This window comes from Toxotes jaculatrix, chromosome 15 (assembly GCF_017976425.1).
Source record: "Toxotes jaculatrix isolate fToxJac2 chromosome 15, fToxJac2.pri, whole genome shotgun sequence".
Lineage (NCBI taxonomy): Eukaryota > Metazoa > Chordata > Actinopteri > Toxotidae > Toxotes > Toxotes jaculatrix.
In genome coordinates this window covers 15275315-15296234 of record NC_054408.1, presented here as the reverse complement: position 1 = coordinate 15296234, position 20920 = coordinate 15275315, and the positions used below count along the sequence as shown (strand labels likewise).

Below are 20920 nucleotides of genomic sequence, written 5' to 3'. Positions count from 1 at the left end.
TATCAAATGACAACATGAAAACAATGCAAAAATGCAAAAGAGTTGCGAGCAGCAATGAACCCACAGAGATTATCACCTAAATCAGCAGCTCTCTTCTGCTTTACAGAGCTTTATAGTGCGTTTCAGATCATTGTTTAACTGTCTGGCCCACAACCTACTGTTTTGATTCGCTCTCACCGCTCTAATAAGGCCATTTTGTGGCTGCATCAGGCAGCAGTTTTCAGCGAAAAAGCTCTAAAAGTCCACTGTATACTACTTGCTCAACACCAAACAACAGTCAGACAAAGTTAGCAACCAGCTGGTAAACACAGTGCAGCATTTAGCAGATGAAGAGCCAGATATTTCCCTTAGGATCTGCCAGAAACTATAAACTAAGCTAAATATTGGGCTTATATTCATCAAGTAGCCAGAAACACTACTCCAAATGAATATTGATGCTCTATAACTGCTGGATGTGTCAGTAAGCAAAAGTTTGCCATGAAGTTCCCCATATTAACTTAATGGTGATATGTCAGTGTTGTCTTTATAACCTGTTTCTGCTGATAAGTTACCAAAAAAATCAATTTTGCAAGTTTGAGTAGAAGCAATGTTTCTTCCATCAATACATCTTCCTCTGTATAACATTTAGGTTGCAAACTTGATGAACTTGATGTAAACCTTGTGGTATAATATACCTGATATAGCGAGAGCAGAATAACAAAACATCTGATCGTGGCCTCTGCGGTTGATATTAACATTACAGCATAGAATAACAGCTCAGGTTAGACCTTCTGCACTCTTGGCCCTACATGCTCATTTTAAAATACTTGTATGGGCTGTTTCATGTGAGAAAGTGATTCCTTTTAGCAAAAAGTTTGCTCAACTCCAAACCCTATTAACAGCAGGGTTAAGACAACAGGGACTGAAAGTGCAAAGAAGGAGGACACTTCTGCTGCCTCCATTTTCTCTGTCTGAGCTAATCTCTCCTGTTCCACAGAAAAAATATTGAATTAGACAGATTGAGAAGAATTGTTGACATGCAGATATTAATTTCTGACTGTGAAGTCAGCGCTCTTGCTAACTAAAGTAACCAGACATTTTTAACCTCTAATCAGTAACAGAGACTCCTGCGCACTCTGTTACTCCAGCGCACTGGTGCAGTCAAAGTGGTTTCCATCTGGTACACATCACTATGACAGCTGGGAGTGTTTTGAACAAGCGCAGGGTCAAGAGACCACTTCACACAAGTGTCATTGAGGGCCACATTAACAGACCACCACCCTCATTTCCTACAAGCCCCCTTTAGTATGTAAGTGTTGTAATTGTTGTTATTTGGATGGCATGAGCCATCTGAATAAAAATGCAACCAAAAACAGCTGCTTTTGTTACACACTTAAAATGCTGCATCTAACAAGAGATCAAAAAAATACAAAGGCCTATACAGAGAAATACAATCCTATAAGAAAACACTTCATATAGTTTGTGGTTGTGCATTATATTGAAAGACATTTCTAAGATCTTTTTTCTAGGTCATTTACTTGTAAGGCAAGATGCTTTAATGAAAATTATAAAAAGAGAAAAAGCAGCTGAGTGGAAAAAGAGAAACTGATTAATATGTTGCAAGGCAGAACAAGATAAAGGGAGATAAAGGCCAAGGAAATGTAACCTTATCTTTAAAGGTGTGTCAGTAACAAAAATTCTGAGTATGAAGTGTTTATTGTCAATATTCCTCTCGTTTTACATTCTATTACACAAGGTCTTTCGGAAATCTTAAATATTTCGATTTGTAAACAATTCCACAATTTAATCACAACTGCGGGGACAGAAGGAATTGAAGGAATTACATGTTTACTAATGGTTGCAATGGCAAGACAAACAATCTGATTTGACTGTGTGACTGTGGGTTCCTACTGAGACTGGGAAGAAGGAGGAGAGGGAAAAATTAATATTTCATAATCACAGATCTGTTTATGAGTGCACACAAGAAAGTGATATGAGGGAAAAGAGAGACGCAAAAGTGCGTGTTTGCTTTCCTCTGTGTCCCATTCACATAAATGAAAAGTCACACTGGAATACGTTGAGCTGGGTACAACTTGTCATTTCATTTTCTTGATGTGCAGTCACTCATGATGCAAATGCATGTTCTGTTTATAATGTGGGAGAAAGATTCAGAGGAATCAGAATATGGATTTAGGAATGATTTAGGCATTGACGATGTAAACACTGCGGGTGGTTAAAGCTCACTGCTGCGCTCCTGGTTTGAACGCCAATATGTGAGGGCATGGGAGAAAGCTTCAGTGCTGAAATGCAGTTATTAATCACTGTGCGCGCTTTGATTCATCTGTCGTGGAGGCAGTTTGGAAGATGGACTCTATTTACTGCTAAAGCTGTTTGAGGGGTTTTGGGAGGCAGCCATCAATCTCTTGACTATCTTGAAAAGAAGGAGCCAATGCACAGGCATCAGTTTCAATCACCTCCTAGAGACAGGTGGTATGGTAAGCTGCTGCACAATAGTTTTTTCTTCACTCCTTCCCCTCTTCTCTTCCTCAAGGTGAAGTCTTTCCCTCCCTGGGGAAGCATGTTATTAATGTGTTTTATCATAATAATAATAATATTCCCTAAAAATACATACTGTGCCCTGCCCTTGTGCTCCCTTGCTGTTTGGCACCCTGTGTTCTTAATTAGCATCTTCAATTAACCCATGTTAATTGCCAACCATGGAAAGGTGGAGGAACCTGGCATGCTGGTGCCACAGGGAGCTGTTTTGTAAATGAGTGGTAGTGTAATGTAGAAGTACGCAGGTAAAGGGGAGACTGTAGTCAAAAGCTCCTTTAACCTCGACCTGTAAATATAACATTTGTGTAGTATTGCTTGTACAGGTGACACGATGTCAAAGGTAAACCTAAACAAAAGTGGGAGTCAGAAATTGGTTCTGTGTAGTTAAGCAATGATCACAGGCTTTTGAAATGCAACCCCCCCCAAAAACAATCTATTTTCATCTAAGTCTGTGGGGCCTATTACCTCTGCAGGAGTCTAATGGTAGCACTTTACCATCCATTGCTCCCTCTTTCTTAATATCATCTTGGTTTTGTTTTGTGTCACGGGGGGTGGGGGTTGTCAGCATTGCTCTGCACAATGTAGAACACGTAATGACTCTGTTTTGTTTCGCTGCCTTGATCAATCTTGATTTTCTGGTCCACACAAACTACATACACAAGAGGAGACGAGCTACCCCATTACTTTTACCTGATGTAAACAAATCATTTTGCCATATTAACTTTAAATCATTGTTGTAAACAGTAAAATATGAAAACACAGCTTGCCTTGTTGGGGGACTGCCTTCCCTGCAAAGCCTCTGTAGCCCAGTTCATTCTCACAGCAATATCAGCCTATTAATACAGTCAGCACTGTAGCTTAACACCAGGGGAGCAGCTCCCCAGCCCCCTAGAAAAACAGGAATCAGTTGGAGTTGGATGGAGTTAGAAGTAAACACTGCAGCCAGGATAGTCTAGGTGATGTTCCTGAGCAGTGGAGGGCCAACAAAGGTCAAGAGTAGTAGCTGATTTTGCCAAAAAAATAAAACAGGCTGTTCTCCTGCAAATTTCTAGTAACCTCCTTCTAACCTTTCATTATCACACTATTACTGCTTGGGCCCCCAAAAGGCTGGGGGCTGTCATCATCTGCCACTGTGTTTGTGTGTGTCCATCAAAACAAAATGAAAGTAAGCATTCATGTAAGCAATTCCACCTCAGCCCCCTTGCACAAGGAACATGCACTTCCTCAACTACATACCTCTCTTAAGCAGCCTGAATCAGGCGGCTCAGGTGTTCTGTCAAGGAATAAGGTGATTTTAAAAACTGTTCATAAATATCTCCACGTTTTCAGAAAGGGATTCTTGTTCAGCACCACAAGACTTTTCCTTTTCTGTCAGTGACTCAGGATTAATCAAAAAGGATTTGCCAGATTAAGTTATTTGAATTTTGATTGTTCTCTGACTCAGACCACAATGGTGCGAGCACACAATCAGTTAGACACTCTGAGAAGAGAGGAAGCCTGATTACCCCTGATTAGAACAACTTTTCTTCTTGCTTATCATTGGCTACGTCGACACTAATCTGAATGCTGATTGGTGGAGAAAGATCTGAACCAACAAGGTCGAAGGAGAAAATGGTGATTAAAAAGTTCACATTCCCAACTTTTTACTCAATTTTGGACAATTACTGGCACAAACAGAGATGTGGATGTATGGATGGTCATTATCATGTACTGAAAGCCATACACATTGAAGAAATTACAGTAATTACCATTAACAAATTATGAGAAATATTGGAAAACCTAAAATTTGCATTTGCCATCTAATCTGCTTGTACAAGGCCTACCATTTTTCAAATACTTCCTGACACAAGACCATGGATGTGGAGTGATTGAATTTTTACTGAAATATGTGGGGCACTGATGTGTTTGTACCATTTAGAGAAATATGAAGCAACTCCTAGAGAAATGTGAAGCACCACTGAAAGCTCAATTCCTAAATGCAGTTGTGCTTTCGGCAGCGGGCTCACAAGGGACGTCAGCAATTAATTGAGAGTTGACTAATTTCAGTTAATAAAGAAAGCTTTTCTAGTCCTTACTCTGAGGAAGGTGAGGTCCCGACTGCGGTCGATGCTCGTGATCTCGAGGTTGCCCATTACGACTTCACAGTTCTCGTAGTATTTCCTCAGTGTGCGGTACTGCTGCTCCAGGTCCGACAGTGTGCTCAGCTTGTTCTCTGTACCAGCACATACTAGGAAAATAAGACACAGGGACAAGGGGATGAGACAGTGTTAATACAGCTATATTAGATAAAGCTGAGCGTAGTTTAGAAAACTAGAAAAAAAAGACTAAAAAGATCCAGCTTTATTTTCCCACAGTTGTGACTAAGAAAACAGATTGAACACTGACTGTAAACATCACAGTGTGGGTCACCTTGATAAGATTTTCTCATATTTTGAATGTAGTGTTCAAAGACTACCAAGAAAAATAGTTGGTTTGTATTTTAGTGTGCCAAAACCACTGCTGCAATAAATAAATAAATAAATAAATAAAAATATTCAAAGAGAATGTAGTGCAAGCATCAATCCATAGACAGTGAGCTGCAGCACCTGCTTAGCTGGCCTGGGCATGTAGGACTAGGAAGCCACTGGACCTCACTGCACCCCAAGCCCACCTTACATCTCCCCTCGGGGCACTCGGGACAGATGAGAGCTCTTTAGCAGCTAGCTGGGTTGCTCACTTGACAAGTAATTAAACAGAACCATTTCCACCCATCACCCCCACCCACACCACATGACGACACAAGCCATCTGCCCAATCAGCTGGTGCTGCCTAGTCTAGCATGAAGCAGGGGCGTTTGTAGCAACTGCAAAGATTAGGGGCTAAGTCGATTGCCTGGGGCTTATCATGTTTTTGGGAGGAAGGTAAGCATGGGTTGGTTGGGGAGTTTATATCTACAGCTACAATAAATAATCGGAAGTGGTTAAATAAAATGGTTAAAAAAAGTGCATTTATAATGAGTCAACACTCTTACACACACAGTTATTTCATTAAGCCCGCTTCTACCCTACAGTTGATCACATAGTTGATCTGTTGCCGTAAGAAAATGGCTCACCTCTGGGTTTGTTCCCATCTGTCCTTTCTCCTTTTCTGTCTCTGCATGGATGTTTTCTGACACTTTATTATTACTTCTGTCTTCCTGTTGGCACTAGTCTCTCTCCCTCTATTTCTTCTTGCCCTTTCTCCTCTCCTCCCATCCTGTATTCTTTATTGCAATTTCATACACCTATTCAGGCAGCTTCTATTTTCTTCAGGTTGTTGCCATTTTCTGTGTGTATCTAATTTTTTTTTCAATGTCCACTGCTGTTGATTTTAACTCTTTCATCTCTAATCTCTGTTTTTTAAACAGACAATGTGCTGCTGGCAAATTCCTTCCCCTCTTTCTTCAACCTGAAGTACATTCCCCAGTTTTCATTTAAGTACATTTGTTTGGTGCTTTACTAGCTACCTTTCGCAACAGTTATTATATGCATCTTGCCAGTCTTCCAACTCTCTGCCATATCAATAATTGCCTTTTAATTTTTTTTTAGTATTTTGTTTTTTGTCTCATATTTTTGTGCTCTTGTTGTGGTCAATTTCTCATTTGTCAATCCTTCTTTATTGGTTCTTTCATTCTTTCATACCAGATTCTTCATTTCATTATCTTCTTTTTTCTTGTTTTTTTCTTATCTGTTTTATAGTTACTGTCTCAACTTTTGCTCCCTGTAAAACTGTAATACTTGTGATTGTGTTTAATCATTTTCTGACTGACTGATTTTAATACAGAGTTCGTCTTTACTTCTTAGAGGGTGGAATCATAAAGCTCTAGCTGAGCAAACCAAGGAGCAGAAGTTCATATAACACAACCTGCACTCCTCAGACAAATCTCTGAGTGCTGCCTGGCTTAGGGTGGTATAGTTATACTTCAGTTATATAGTTATAGGGAATAGAATTTATTTCTTTAACACAGCTTTGTTTTTGAACATCAGAATAGTTTCTTTCATTGTTTAGTAGAAACACTTTACTATGGACTTTCATTTTTCATCTTGAAGTAGCCAAGGAGACTAGATTGTTTATTTTTTCCCACCATACTTTTCATGCCTGTATACCTGCCTCTATGACTGTTACCATGGAAAAGCCTTTATGCACCTTCCTCCCATATGCAGTGTCAGATTACTGCCCCCTCCTCTGATGCTGCAAGTAAAATTCCACTCTGCCACAAAGTCTTCCCATGGCTTCGATACACTAAAATGCCTCCCTTTTTCAGGATCAAAGATATTTGGAGTAAAGCTCAAAACATTTGGGGCTAAAGCCCCAAATCATCCAAGCTAACGACGCCACTGGCATGAAGACACACATGCACACATATGAATACATGGACACAGACTGAGAAAAATGTGCATGGAACATGTCCCAAAGTCTTAAGTCTGTGTGGAATCAAACAGATCTGTCTTCAAGCCAAAACAACAGTCAGTCAACCCCCTGCAACTTCTGAAGTTCTTGCTTATCACATGGATGCCTTTATTGACCAGAAGTGTCCCCTACTGGACTTATAACATGAGCCACATTCACAGCAATACATGCCCTCTAACTGTTCTCCTATGTATCTTTTGTAAACCTACTGAATTGCGACCAACTTAACGATATGGACACTGGCATTTGTTCTTTGCGTTGTCCTTTGAAGCATTATAATTTAGTTTCATTTGTATTGTCATGGTGGTGTGGTGTCTCCCACCTCCACCCTCCTCATGCTTGATGACAGAGGAGCCATCAGTGTGATGGAGAGGAGACGGATATATCCCTGAGTCTTGCGACATTGTCACCCATGAGCTGGTACCTCTCTCTCTGAACACCTCCACCCTGAAAGATCTTTACTGATGCTTTGCATTTTAATTCAAGATCCCCTGTACACACTACTATACACTATGCTTTCCTTTTTACACCTTATATCTCCCTCAATTCAGCCTGAGTGTTTGTACTCTATCCTCTCAGCCAACAATAAACTAGGCCAAACTCATTTACCCCTTTTCTCCACACAGGCTCTCTGTGGCAAAATCTTTCAATTCCATTTCCTATTTACTCCCCGTCATTACACCACAGATACATATGAGGAAATGAGGATTCAGCCTCAAGGCAACACCAGCTGTAAAGACAAATGGGATTGTGTTTAAACACTTCCACATCTAAGCAGATATTAGATGAGTGGAACTATTCCAATGTGACCTGGACAATATTCGCACGAGCTACTGGTGATTAGCTAGGTTACACATAGCATAACGTGCTGCTCAGGAATGATATATGGCAGACCTGGGTGTTTTCAATAACAGTTAGCGTGGGCTTGAGGGGAGCGGGATGGAGGGTAGAGGGGGTCATAAAGTGAGGATAGGTGTAATAAACTGTTATTGCACCCTTGGGGCAGGGCACTGAGATCAGAGGAAAGGGCCATTGTGGCATGTGATGTCTAGTGAAATTTACTTTTTTTTATACCCATTTGCTTCCCCAAGCATGCCTTCACTAAGCCCGCTGACTTTTGAAACCTGTCTGGTGTTATGTGAAGTCTATATTTTTTTCCCATGTGTGATTTCTAATGAAACACTATGAAATCCTATAGCTCTGCATGAGCCTGAGATGGTGCTGAGTGCCAAGTGAACCACAACAAAACCATCTGTGCTGTGTAGAGTGTATATAGAGGAAGTGCGAACTGTTGAAGGTTTACTGCAAAGCTTGGTGATCCTACTGGTGATATGTCTATGAATGTGGGCTGGGTGTAAATAACAGACCTCAGGATGTATTTTCTCCCTCTTGCTGCATGATAGAATCCATTTGTCTTCATGCTCAATATGTTACATCTGAACCTGTATATCACAGCAAGGGTTGTATAAAACACAGTTTCTGCTCATTATATTGGTGCGACCTGCTTACTGAGGAGGACATACTATAGGACCCTGAGTTGTTGACTGTTTAGCATAGTGCTTCAGATGCAAGAATAGACCACAAGAAGAGATGAATCTTCATAATGTTTAAAACTTACAGCTGTTCTCGCTTATCTGCTTGATGGATTTTATATATATATATATATACTCTCCCTGACATATATACATAAAGAGAGAGAGAGAGGCTGTGTGAGTAAATTGATTTAATTTGCTTTCAGGGAATTTCATCTCAGAAGTGATGGATTAAGGCAATGAATCACAATAATTCAGGATTTTCCAACATATGTAATTAATGAGCAGATTATGAGCCAATGGGTTGAAATTCAAATTGGCTCAATTTATATCGTCTAGAGAGGAATTTTTGCATTTTTTTGACGTTGACAGTGAACGTATGATTAGACTTCTTTATCCTCTCATTAGTTTTCAAATGGAGACCAAAAGAGTGGAGTGTGGATAAGACAAAATTTATTTATCAGCAACCAAAACTTTTTTCAAGCACCAAATAGATAGAAGCGAGATAGTTGTTTGAAGTTTACCTCTATGTGAGTGGAGAAGCAGCACTAAGCTCTATTTCCTGTGAGAATGTTCTCCATCCATCTATCTTTCTCTCACAAATCAGTCACAAACTTTCTGAGGGATAGATAGCTGGGTTTTAATGGTTTCCATGCAGCTCCCATGTGTCTCCAAAAGACAACCACCAGACAAGACCACAATGCATCCATCACTCTCCCTGACAGAATCACTACAGTCAGCTATAGAGGGAATGCAAACAGTGGGTTCTTTACATAAAAACAAACCAAAAAATGTTTAAATGTTGGCATAGGTGCTGCAATGGCCCTGAGCCACATTTTCATCAGTTTTAATTTCATAATTATTCTCATCAGAATTACTTAGGCACTGCACCGCTGTGGTGTCTGCTGTTTGCCCAGTTCATTTCATACATAGTGCACACAACAACTTCATCAATACTGCCTTGTGCGATTATTGAATGCCTATAAAGCTGGCAAGTCTCTGAGGTTTATAGGCTCCTGCCAGGGAAGCTAACAAAAGGTCATCCCAATAGCCAGTGACTGACTGAATTAAATAAAGTTGCAAATGTCACTTCCATAAGTAAAGACTGTCAATAGCTAAGCTTGGACAACGTGGCTTGAATAAACAGGAAGACCTTGTAGAAGTTAAGCTGATACACTGCCTCACATGGGGCAAAAATGCAAAATTTTCTGACAGGCACACTGAACAAAAAAAGTGCCACATCTGAAGTCAGAGCTGTCCTTTGTCCCCTAATGTCCCCCAGATGAGCTTTGGTGGCTAAGTATGAGTTACAAGCCGCTGCTTCTGATGGTAATCATGGCCCAGATTATCGTCCATCTGCTGAGAGGCTTAATAAGCATCGGAAACAATAACTAGATGAGTGTTCGTGATGACGGCACGGTCCAGTAACGCTAACCTCTCTCTGCCCTCTGAGCTCTGGTCACCTACCAACAATGCTGTTTCTGTCTCCATATGGTCTATCATAAATTAGCATTCATGCCCTTGCTGGTGCACACAGCCCCAACACCTTGTGGGAGTGTTCCACAGAGGGTAGCCTGCAGCTGCCAGAGTGTACTTACAGAAAATTATTACATTGCATGATATATCACAAATTTCACTCATAAGTGGTCCATGTGTATGATCTGGACATTTACTGCTCTGTTCATTCACACCGCTCTCATTAACGCCTTTTCCTGCAGCCTTTTTGAGCTATCGATAAATAGACCGTGTGTTACCTGCCCAGCATCAAATCACAGACAGACAGACAGACAAGACAAAAGTGGGTAAAGACAGTTTACTTTATAAGATGACTGAAAAGAAAAGCGGTAAAAGCAACTGAAAGATTTCCTTGATTGATAAAGCTGGAGCAACAGTATTTGTGCATCCCTGCTGAGAATGTGTTACCAGCAGCGGTAAAAACATTAGCCACCGATACAAACATTAGAACAACACACAAGTCATTACCATCATGTGGATAAGGTATGCGTAAAACCAAAGTCCTGTGGAGGGACAGGAATAACCTCTTTCATATTTATTCAATAATGTTATTTACAAATGTGAGGGTATAAGTTGTCCATGTAAACTTTATGCATAAACTCCCCATAAGAAGTGTGTGTAATTCTTAATAAATCCATATAGCTGTTCACTCACTTACTGTCTAATGTGTTTGGTGTGACAGAGTGCTGTGTGATACTGCAGCTGTAAATGAGAAAGCCTGGTGCTGCTCAAATCAAAAAAACAGAACAAGGAAGTCAAAGTTTTGAGTGGAAGCATGCAAACAGTAATCAGACTGCCACTAATAATATACTACTGTCATCTGCATATTTGTGTGTTTGTTGTTGGTGTTGTTAATGGCTACTGTTGCTATAAAAGGAGTAAATAAGCGGCCAGTTAACAAAGTGTAGCTGCATCCTATACATGTCTCATCTCCCCCCCCCCCCCCCCATATCTCTGCAGGATTTAAACTTGACTCCAGGCAAAAAAAAATCCCCAAAACATCCAAATCACAGGGGAGTGACTGGCTGACACCGACACACACCTTATTACCCAAAATCCTCAAGCTGCTTCCTCTACACTCAATGTAGTGCCAACAGTAGTAATCTAGTAAAAAGCCTTTTGGATACTGACCAGTTGAAATGTACGTGTGTGTCTTTAAATGTGTATGACCCTTAGTTTTGTCTTACCATAATAGCACACAAGCTCTGTTTATCATTTTACTAGAGGGATTTTAAATTAAACTTTTAGGTCCGCTATGTGACAGAAATGTCATGTCATCATCTGCTGCTTATCTGGGTCCAGGCCCAGGTTGCAGGGGCAACTCCCGCCCAGTCCACAACAAACCGAAGTCCTACGGCACCTCCCACAGGTGGTGAGCCCATGGGAGGTGGTGCCGTTCGGAGTGGGGCTCAAACCCACGACCCCGAGAGATTGAGTCTCATGCTCTACCAACTGAGTTAACCGGGCGGCTGACAGAAATGTAAAGATTTTAAAATAGTCTGAGATAAAAGCAAATATTTGCAAAAACTTATTAAAGTTTTTTTTTCTATGCAATGACATGTTTCTTTGCACTTTACAAATGGAAGGAATTTTGCATGTGATAAACGTAATGTTGGTGTAGTGGTCTTAATCTACAAAATTTAAAATGGTCAACTAGTCTGTTGTTAAATGCTTTTTAATCTTCAATATTTCAGATTAGTTGTTGTTGCAACCTACTGTTAGATACCATTTTACAGTTTTGCAAGCAATGATTGATTGAACTGTTTTCCAAGCATTGATTTTGTGTTGTGTGTTTTTGGAAGATTATAGAGAACTGAGAAGCTTGAAATGAGTACATTTAAGAAAGCAAGGCATGACTATGAAAGCTGTGATTATCAGTGATAACTGAGTTCCTCTGGTTGCTTTTTCTTCCATGGGAAATAAAGGGGTGTCCACTTGTCGACATGATGTAACATGACGCTACTTTAGTACTTTAGACCATAGACTGTATAAGACATGGATGTAGCACCCGTGACATCACCCATTGGTTTCGGGGAGTCGGTTTTGTGACCAAACCATGGGCATTTGAGCTGCACCATCTTGGATTTTAGTGGGAGTGTACTTTCCACATTTGGTAGAGAGGCGGTTACTCTACAGGTCAGCCGGGGGCAGCCGGCCGAGAACCCGCCCACTTAGCTCGGAGCAATATTTAATATTTACCGGCTTTCACCGCTGCCTCCATCCACTATCCACTATCCACTTACAGTTACAGAAGCACACAAACAACAGCAGCCGCTTACTGACGGAGCTGCTCTGTCCATTTCGGACTTTTTAAACAGAAAAATGAGACGAAATAAAATTGTAGCCTAGTATTCCCACAATAAACGGACTCTGAGAGCACGGAACACACCGCAACAGCGTTCCTAACATTAGATACTCCAGTCCTCTATCTGTATCAGCAGCAACCATAAATCAGCAATTAAGTCATAAACCAGCGGCAAATATGCTAATACATGCTAATTAGTGCAAACATCCAGGTAAAATAGTGAGAAATTTACTTACCGAAAAAACTGCAACACAGACTCCTTCGACGGTCGGTTAGTACAGTCTAAGCTACAACAAGCCATACTGTCACAAAAACCTATCCGAACATTGGCAAACACCTACACTGTAGCCCGTCAGCCGCTGGAGGTAGCCGGAGGCCTGTGTATGTAGCCACCTAGCCCATCCGATGCTTTAGCAAAGAGCTAACTGCCAGTGCCTGTCTATGGAGCTGTCACTCAACGTATGCCCTAATTTATGTAAGAATTTTAAGACTAAATAACAATAAAACAGTTGTGGTACAAAAAAATTGGATCTGATGAAAGTCACTGCACCTTTCACTCACTGTGTTATTCTGAAAAATGTAAGTGATAGTGACGGGGAAGAGGAGGGTTAACTGCTGGGCTATGCTGAGAAGAAGTAAGATGTAATATTTCAGATATACTGAAGTACTGCGTCTATTGCATATTCAACAATTATAACAATTGTCCCTGATCATGAATGCATGACCACCAGCTGCTGATATCCTACCAATTATGCTTCAACCACTGGAGGGCAAAATGAACCAGGATTAGTGAGATGCTGACAATAAGATACACACAATTTATGGTGCATTTCAAAACTAAATAGCACTGAAAACACCTTCATCATTTTGTCCAGAGCCTTCATTACCAAGGAGGTAGGCAGAAATTTTCTTTAGAGGCTAAAGAGCTCTTACAACTCAGCCAACTACAACAAAAACCTCACAGCTGACTTTGATATTGTTGTTCACAGTGTGAACACGGTTAGATAAAGATGGTGTAGCACGGTTACTAGTACATTTTCCATCAGATAATTTTACAAAACATGTGTTGGTATAGTTCTTATTTTTAGTTTCAGAATATTAATCTCACACAGTAAACATGTGTCTTTATGTCTAAATAAAAATATACAGTATGACAGTAAGTCTAAGTACTTAAACTAAGTTTAAACTTGGGCTGAGCTGTGTGTGTGTGTGTGTGTGTGTGTGTGCAGACATAATATACAGGGTTAGTATATGTGTGTTTGCATCTGTGCAAGCATCCCCACATGTGTGTTTGAGGCTATACATGCGATTACTATATTTCATGGCAAAACCACCTGACTTTCCTTGAGCTTCAGGCACAGCTTCTCCAATCACAGAGATGTGTTAAGTTTTCCCAGGAGGCTTTGCCTTTGCTGTTGTGTTGTTCCCTCTGATTTCAAGTCAGTAAAAGAAAGTTCATGTACATTGCTTGTGGCAATTGATCATAACTCATGCTGAAATGTACTATCACATTGGTTTGCTTCAGACTCATGACTGACCTTTATTTTGATACATTGCAAGAGATATGCTGTGTATTGTGGGACAGGGAACCGCATTAGTAAACAAGTTGCATGAAGCACAGAGGTGCGCATGGTGAAAGCTTCTCCCGTGTGTTACACTTTCCCACGGCCTCAAAAGCAAAGGCTGTGAGTGTTTTGGTTTTTTTGGTTTTTAGTACCTTAGTTTGACTTAGATTTGATGTGCAAATTGACATTAATTCATTCTGGTGTTGCAGTGATGCTAATGTATGTGTTAGCATATCATTTGCTTGTAATTCTGTTGACGTTAGTGCTTATTGACCAGCTGTGTTGAAATCATACAGTAGCTTTGTACACTTTGTTTAATGTTGCATTCTAAATCTGTTCTGTTTTTTTGTTTATTACGCTTCCCTTCCTGGCTCGTGTAAGGAAGTTTGGCTGGGTGTTAAACTACATTAAGATACCAGTTGTACAGAACATGTAGTGGCAACAGTACATCTTGCAGTCTCACAAGCTTCCCGCAAACACAAGGTGCAGTGAAATTTGTGCTCTTTTTATATGCTAATAGTGGAAACAGTAGAACGCTGAGGTGGCTCAAATCCCCATAGTCTGCTGAAGAGCGACGGTAGATAGACTGAGCAATGGGGTCAAATGAGCAGCTCATCCTAAAACTGGTGCAAATGTGTGTGTGACAGTCTTAGTGTTATGTGAACGGGAGAGAAAACCTGGCCCATGTGCATCTCTGCAGTGGCCTTGAGCTGTTCTGCTTCTAAGAACATGTTGACGAACTTGAGAGGACCTCAGGCGGTGATCAGTTAAATACACACACAAACACACACACACACACACACATATACACACACAATGCTGCTATTTAGAGCTCAATTATTTATTGGCTTATTATTATTCAGATTCACCCCGGCACCCACATATATATTGGGATGGGGGAACTAAATACCTCTGTGTGCCTTACATCTACAAAAGGCTAAGAATAATAAAGGAATGAAAATTACTTTTAATTGAATGCACAAACAGAGACAAGACTGTGATACCTATAAATTTGAAAGCATTGGTCATTTGTTTAAACCCTGAACACAATCTCCATTTATATTTTCCTGACAACTAACCATTTGTGATTGTGTTAATCGTGACTATTCTCTCTCAGAGACAACGGTGGCAGGACCATTTTGCAGTTAGGCTACCATAAAACCTCTAAAGGAGGAGGTAATGGTGGATTGCTGGTCATACAACACATCTGGCTTTGACACCAGAAATTATGTCAATGATCAACAGTAGTTTCTTCTTACCATGACCATTATTTCTTTCAGACTCTAACCAAATTAAGGACCAAATCTGCAACTTCAGCCAAGTAGTCCTGTTTCATTATGACCAGAATCTTTCTTTAAGAAGTACAGTGTATAGATGTATCTGGATGGGTGTATCTGTTCTGTGAAGCAGTAATAAATTCAGGTTACAATCATTTGCTAAGATTAATTTAACATACTTAGTAACTATTAATGGTAAATGTCAACTGCAAAAGAGATTAAATGGTGCTCTCTGATGATAGTATGGCTTTTTACACAGCACTGCTGTTGTAGATGAAGTTTTTTTTTATACATATATATGTCATTGTCAAGTTAATTGTTACCTTGCAATAATTAATATAATAATTACAACTATGATGCAGATAATCTCACATCAGTGCTGCTGCAGGAGTGTTATTAATTCTCAGAATGACAACAATTTCTCACAAACTAAACTAACTGCTGAAAAGATGAGCTTAGCCGCTACTGAAGGGAATCATTACTTTTAGTATTAAGACGAGCATTGTCTTCCTATTTCTGTTCCTTTATTTAATAAAGAAACATTATATTGTGCAGGAAAAAAACAAACAAAAAAAACAATAAAACCAATCCCACATATGGCCAGATCTGATGGCCGGCACATTATGTTCAGCCCAGAGGCCAGTACTTTCACAAATGGTGTCATTTTGTTACAGAAACCTTATGGAAATTGAAACGGTACAGGCTCATTGATGCTAAAATATTACAAGTATAACCTTTAACATCTGCCTCTACCTTTGTCTCCTTTCATCTCCTACCAGTTACAACCCCTATTTTTCCATCTCTTCTCAATTAGATTTTTTTCATTTCAGATTTTGTGCATGGCTTCCTTTATAAGTCAGCCATTCTCTACCGTTCCCACTACAGTTTACTTTCACCCTCAGCTCAGTGGGTCAGAAATTCACCAAGGGTGAACCTGCAAATTGCCACAAGAAAGGTGGAAGTATTAGGTATTGTATACCGGGCCCCTTTTGCACTTATCTGTCTTCATAAGGCATCAAGATGTGACTGAAGGAGGGGGTTTGATAGGCATTCATTGTGTAAAAAATATTTTATCGTATGCAGAAAAAACCAACACCAGCTCCATGCACTTTCCCTACAACATACACAGAGTCGCATTCTTTCAGCGGGAGATACATCCTCTACTGTAGGCCACTGAACATCTCCACCGGGACAGTTGTGTGGTAAGAAAACCGCTGAAAGGCTCCTCAAAGGTAGTTGTTGAGGAGTGGGAGAGTGTAACTCTCACATTTTCCCTACAAGCCTTTTGCCAGCCAGTCTGGGAATAAGAACCACTGACCTTCCACATGCAAACCTGGTTCTCTTGCCTCTGGGCCTCCACCACTTTCTTTTTCCCCTTTCCCTCTTTCTCTCTCTGTCTATCATTCTCAATTCAGGCCCAAGTATTGGAACCTATTCTAGCCACCATTCTAGGAGCGAGTGAAATCCTTTCTGATAGTTTTTCTTTTTTTTTTACACTGCATCTGGGACGACACTCTATCAATTAAGCCAGCAGGCTAGTCAAAGTGTTGCCTCATATCCTTCATGCCTCCAGCGCATACAGCTTTCCAGCCCCCATGTGTGGTCCCACCCATGAATCTTAATCTTGTACCCAAACAGTTGCCATCAATTATCCTGGCTGCTACTGCTAACTCTTCCCCTGCCTCCCATTTTTCCCCATTAAAAAAGTCTTTTTTCCTCCTGGCTGCGACGGAATTGCCTCGCTCTCTTGCCCGGGAAATGATTTCTCAGCAGGCTTGTGGACCTGGTGCTTTCTACAGGTGGAAGGTAGGGCTGGATGCATGTGAGTGTTCCTGTGTTTACTGTATATCTGCCTGCAAGCATATGTGTTTCTGTGTGGGAGGTGATTTTTGCTTTTGCTATTAATGGTTTATCCCAGTCAGTTTCCTTGCAAGAAAATGTTTGGGAGCAGACAGCTCACCAGGCAAGAGAGAGAGCCCTGCAGTCTCCACAGCGTCAAGACAGAAAATAAAATAAAATAAATGGTGCTTAAACATTACTACCTCAGCATTTCTCCAACAAAAGCAACTCAGCCCAGTCTCAAGAAGAGGTGTATCACAAGGAATAAGTAACCAAAGAGAGGTGCCTTGAGAGGAGATGTCACATTCTCTTTCAAAGGAAGTCATAGCATGCTCACATGTTTAAATGCTTAATTTCACCCACCTGACAAAAAAGAAAGTATTCAGATGAAGGCTTTCATTATTTTTTAACCCTCTGTCAGATTGATCTGAACTCTGCATTATCTATATTAGGTTTTTAATTTGAAGGTTTTCTGTCACACTTTAGTTGATGTCCAGAGTTTCAGAGGGCACCTTGCCGCAGTGAATTAACAAAGAGTTTCTCTCTTGAAATGAAAATAATGATAATAATAATAATAATAATAATAATAATAATAATAATAATAATAATAATAATAATAATAAAGCTGGTGACTGGGTACAACATAAATTCAGTAGAATAATTTTGCAGCGAGGTTGCATGTCTAATTCCACAAGCAAGCATCTCTCGGTATCTCTCTTTTCTCAGCCTGTCAGATAGTGACATGATTTGTCATTCAGGAGACTGCATGTTACATACAACAGACATGTCTGAAGCTGTCAGCATGGTGAGTTAATTTATTCCATTAAACCACTGGAACACACTGACAAGCAGACAGGCTGAATGTTTATGTGTGAGACATCGAGATGACAAGAAGATACTGCTGGAGGCATTTCTTTGTCTGAGCGCATTACTGTTGCACACTGGTTGTCCTCAAGGTATCTTTGTTGTCAAAACAGTCTATAATGAGATTTACAGTAGGGTTTACAAAGGGATTCTAAATTACTTTTTTGTTTTGTTTGTAGATTTGGAATATACACATTGACCAGTTTAGCATGATAGCATACCTCAGATAATCTGTATCCTTAGTACAGAACCTATCCGCAAGGACCCTAACATTCAACAGTACAGTAGAGTGTAGCCACTACATATGATCTCCCAAAGTAGAACCACTCTATCTAAAATTACGGTAAGTGAAAATACTTACACATAAAGCCAAGGGAGACGACCAAAATTAAGGTATTAACAAGTAGCTGATGTTTCTTGCACTACATGCAGATTGAGAAAATTCGTGCCAATTACACACATTAGTTTAGCAAATTATCTTAATAACTGAATTTCTGTCATTTCAACAAAGTATAATTATGGTTGCAATTATGCTACAAAAAAAAAACAAAAACAAAACAAAACTGTGATTCTTCTTAATAATTCCAATTATGTTTATGTTTTTTTTTTTATTTTCACCCAGGTAACAAACAGCAGAGTGAAAAGGACTTTTCCCTTGAGTTATAAAGTTAAAGACAGGATCTGCCCTTCAAGTACATGAAAGCTCTCAAACTTTAGATGCGGCTTGATTGACAATTTTAATTAAAATGAATTTATTGTTTGTAATGCCTCAACAACAATGTTAGATTAACTCTTACATGTTCAGGAAGGTAAAATGTTGTTTTCCTCACTTTTTGGAAGATCTTTTCCAGCTACTGACGGCAGTAGAGTGACAGAAAATTTAGGAAGAGAGACAGCGGTGTGGCATGCAGCAAAGATCCTGGTCAGACTTAAGCTGCAAAACTTTGTGGTATGTGTTAAACTGCTCCTATGCATTATACATGCCAGTTACTGCGCTTCTTTATGGCAGTGCACACTCAGAATGAAGTTGCTTGTGATTCTGCTGTCCTTGTCACCTTGCATTCCTTTTAATTTGCAGCAGAACCACCCTTTTCATCACGCCCCAGATCGATTATAATTTGTTTTAAGGCTTAGCGGATGAATGTAAATAGCCAGGCGCTGACGCTTAAAAAGATATAAGCTAACACACAGGCAGACCAAGCCATCAGCTGGGATGCAGATAGTGAATTCAGTGTTGCTTGTAATCTATGCTCTTATTAGAGGAGAGGGCAAATACATCTTGTAATACAATATCACACTCAGCAATAAATTACCAGGCGGCACAGAGCTGCAGTGGTCAGGCAAAATGGAATGTGCCATCACTGTGTGTTTACATACATGTATGTTGTAATAAACAGAATGTGTCTGTAAAGTTGTGTATTTGTAGGAAATGTATTATAACTAGGAGAGGATAGGAGGAGAAAAGAGAAGAGAGAGAGAGAGAGAGAGAGAGGGAGAAGATGAATGGCTTACATTGCAACATAAAGTTAGAAAGTCATGTTGCCCTCAACAACTTACATTAGTCTTAGATCCCCTATTAAATATTACATATGTTACATACAAATTGAAACTGAAAAAAGAAACTTCTAGGGAGCTGGAAAGCGAGCACAGGTGTTTCTCTTTGGAGGCAGTGACTGGATTTTGGCTCACTTGATGCAAGTAAGACATCACTAACTTTCATTACCATCTATCAGAGGTCAAATAACATCAAGAGATCAGTGGTCTGTAAGTAATATACTCTAAATAATAAAGTCACACATTCTCACAATGAGTAAATAGTGAATAAGAGGAGAGGTCCAACAGAAGGAAGTGAATTATTTCTTTGCACAATAATGCGCTGTTTACTACATGCATTTAAATTTGTCCTTTTGTCTTTGCCATTATTTCTGACGAAGTGACTATGTTAAAACCAGATTCTTTTGTCAGAAGTAAGAGCCCAATATACAATCACTGTAGTTACCCACAAAAAACTGAAGAAAATAGACACAGATATTCACTTGGTTCTGGGTGACAACTGGATTGACAATCAAAGCGTATCTGTTCATTCCAACCCTGTCGCCTAGAATTATGTTCATATGCAACTAAACTGCAAATTCATATACATTTTATAGGAAAAGTAATTGTGAGCGGAATTTCTGTTAATGCAATGAAGATGTGTTGTTAATTTACATATTTTGCAAGTCACAAATATGTTAATATTGAACATATCAGTAAAATGTTCACAGACAATGTTACAATCCCCCCGTACAATATCTATTTGTAGTGACTACAGCATTATTAAACTTATGTGGTTATGTTATACGGTGACATATGTCTTATACAGTTATGTTTAGGCACTCACAGCCCTTGGTTAAGGTTAACACTTTTGTGGCTTCAGACACGCCATGTTTATATACATTTAAACAAAACCACAATCTATGACCTTAACCAAAATGCTTTTGTTGCCTAAACGTAATAACAGACTGGACACCCGTCATACACACCAACCATCTGCCACTTCCGCTGCCATTGATAAATGTAGCAGTTTATTCATTCAAAACAAACAAAATGTTGCCTCTGAACAGTCAGCGATTCCACATTTGCTGCTGCAGTATAATTTAATAGAAACATAATTTTCATAGACAGGGTCGGTGTGTGAGACAGACCACTGAAAAAAAAAGTGGCTGAAAAGCTTCCTATGCAAACAAATTCTTCAGAGCTGTGTTTCTTTTTAATTCCCATTGTATTTCCTGCGTTGACAACAAGAAAGTCTCAGCCTACTTGTCTTTCTGTATACTTTCAATTTCCCACCATTATTACCTCTTGCTTTATAATATCCTGTGGATATCACTACATGTACTGTTTTCTTGAAGGCACTCTGTGACAAACCTGTTTTGAAAGGTGTTATTGTTCAGTCTTCAAAGCTGATAAGGTCACAAATTACTTCTCCCAGCCTACATATTACCCAGCTTGCTAAAGATGTCCAACTGTGAACGAACTCTGGCAAAAGATGCACCAACTTATCCTTATCAAAACTTGCCA

At 39.8% G+C, this 20920-nt stretch overlaps 1 protein-coding gene across 1 annotated transcript in view; it reads right to left on the bottom strand.

The window, feature by feature from the left end:
• LOC121194233 (receptor tyrosine-protein kinase erbB-4-like) overlaps positions 1-20920 on the bottom strand; it is a 290604-nt gene that overhangs the window by 149651 nt on the left and 120033 nt on the right. Inside the window, exon 2 of the mRNA XM_041056962.1 lies at positions 4611-4762. Coding sequence (XP_040912896.1) covers positions 4611-4762 — 152 coding nt within the window. The remainder of the gene's footprint in view (positions 1-4610; positions 4763-20920) is intronic.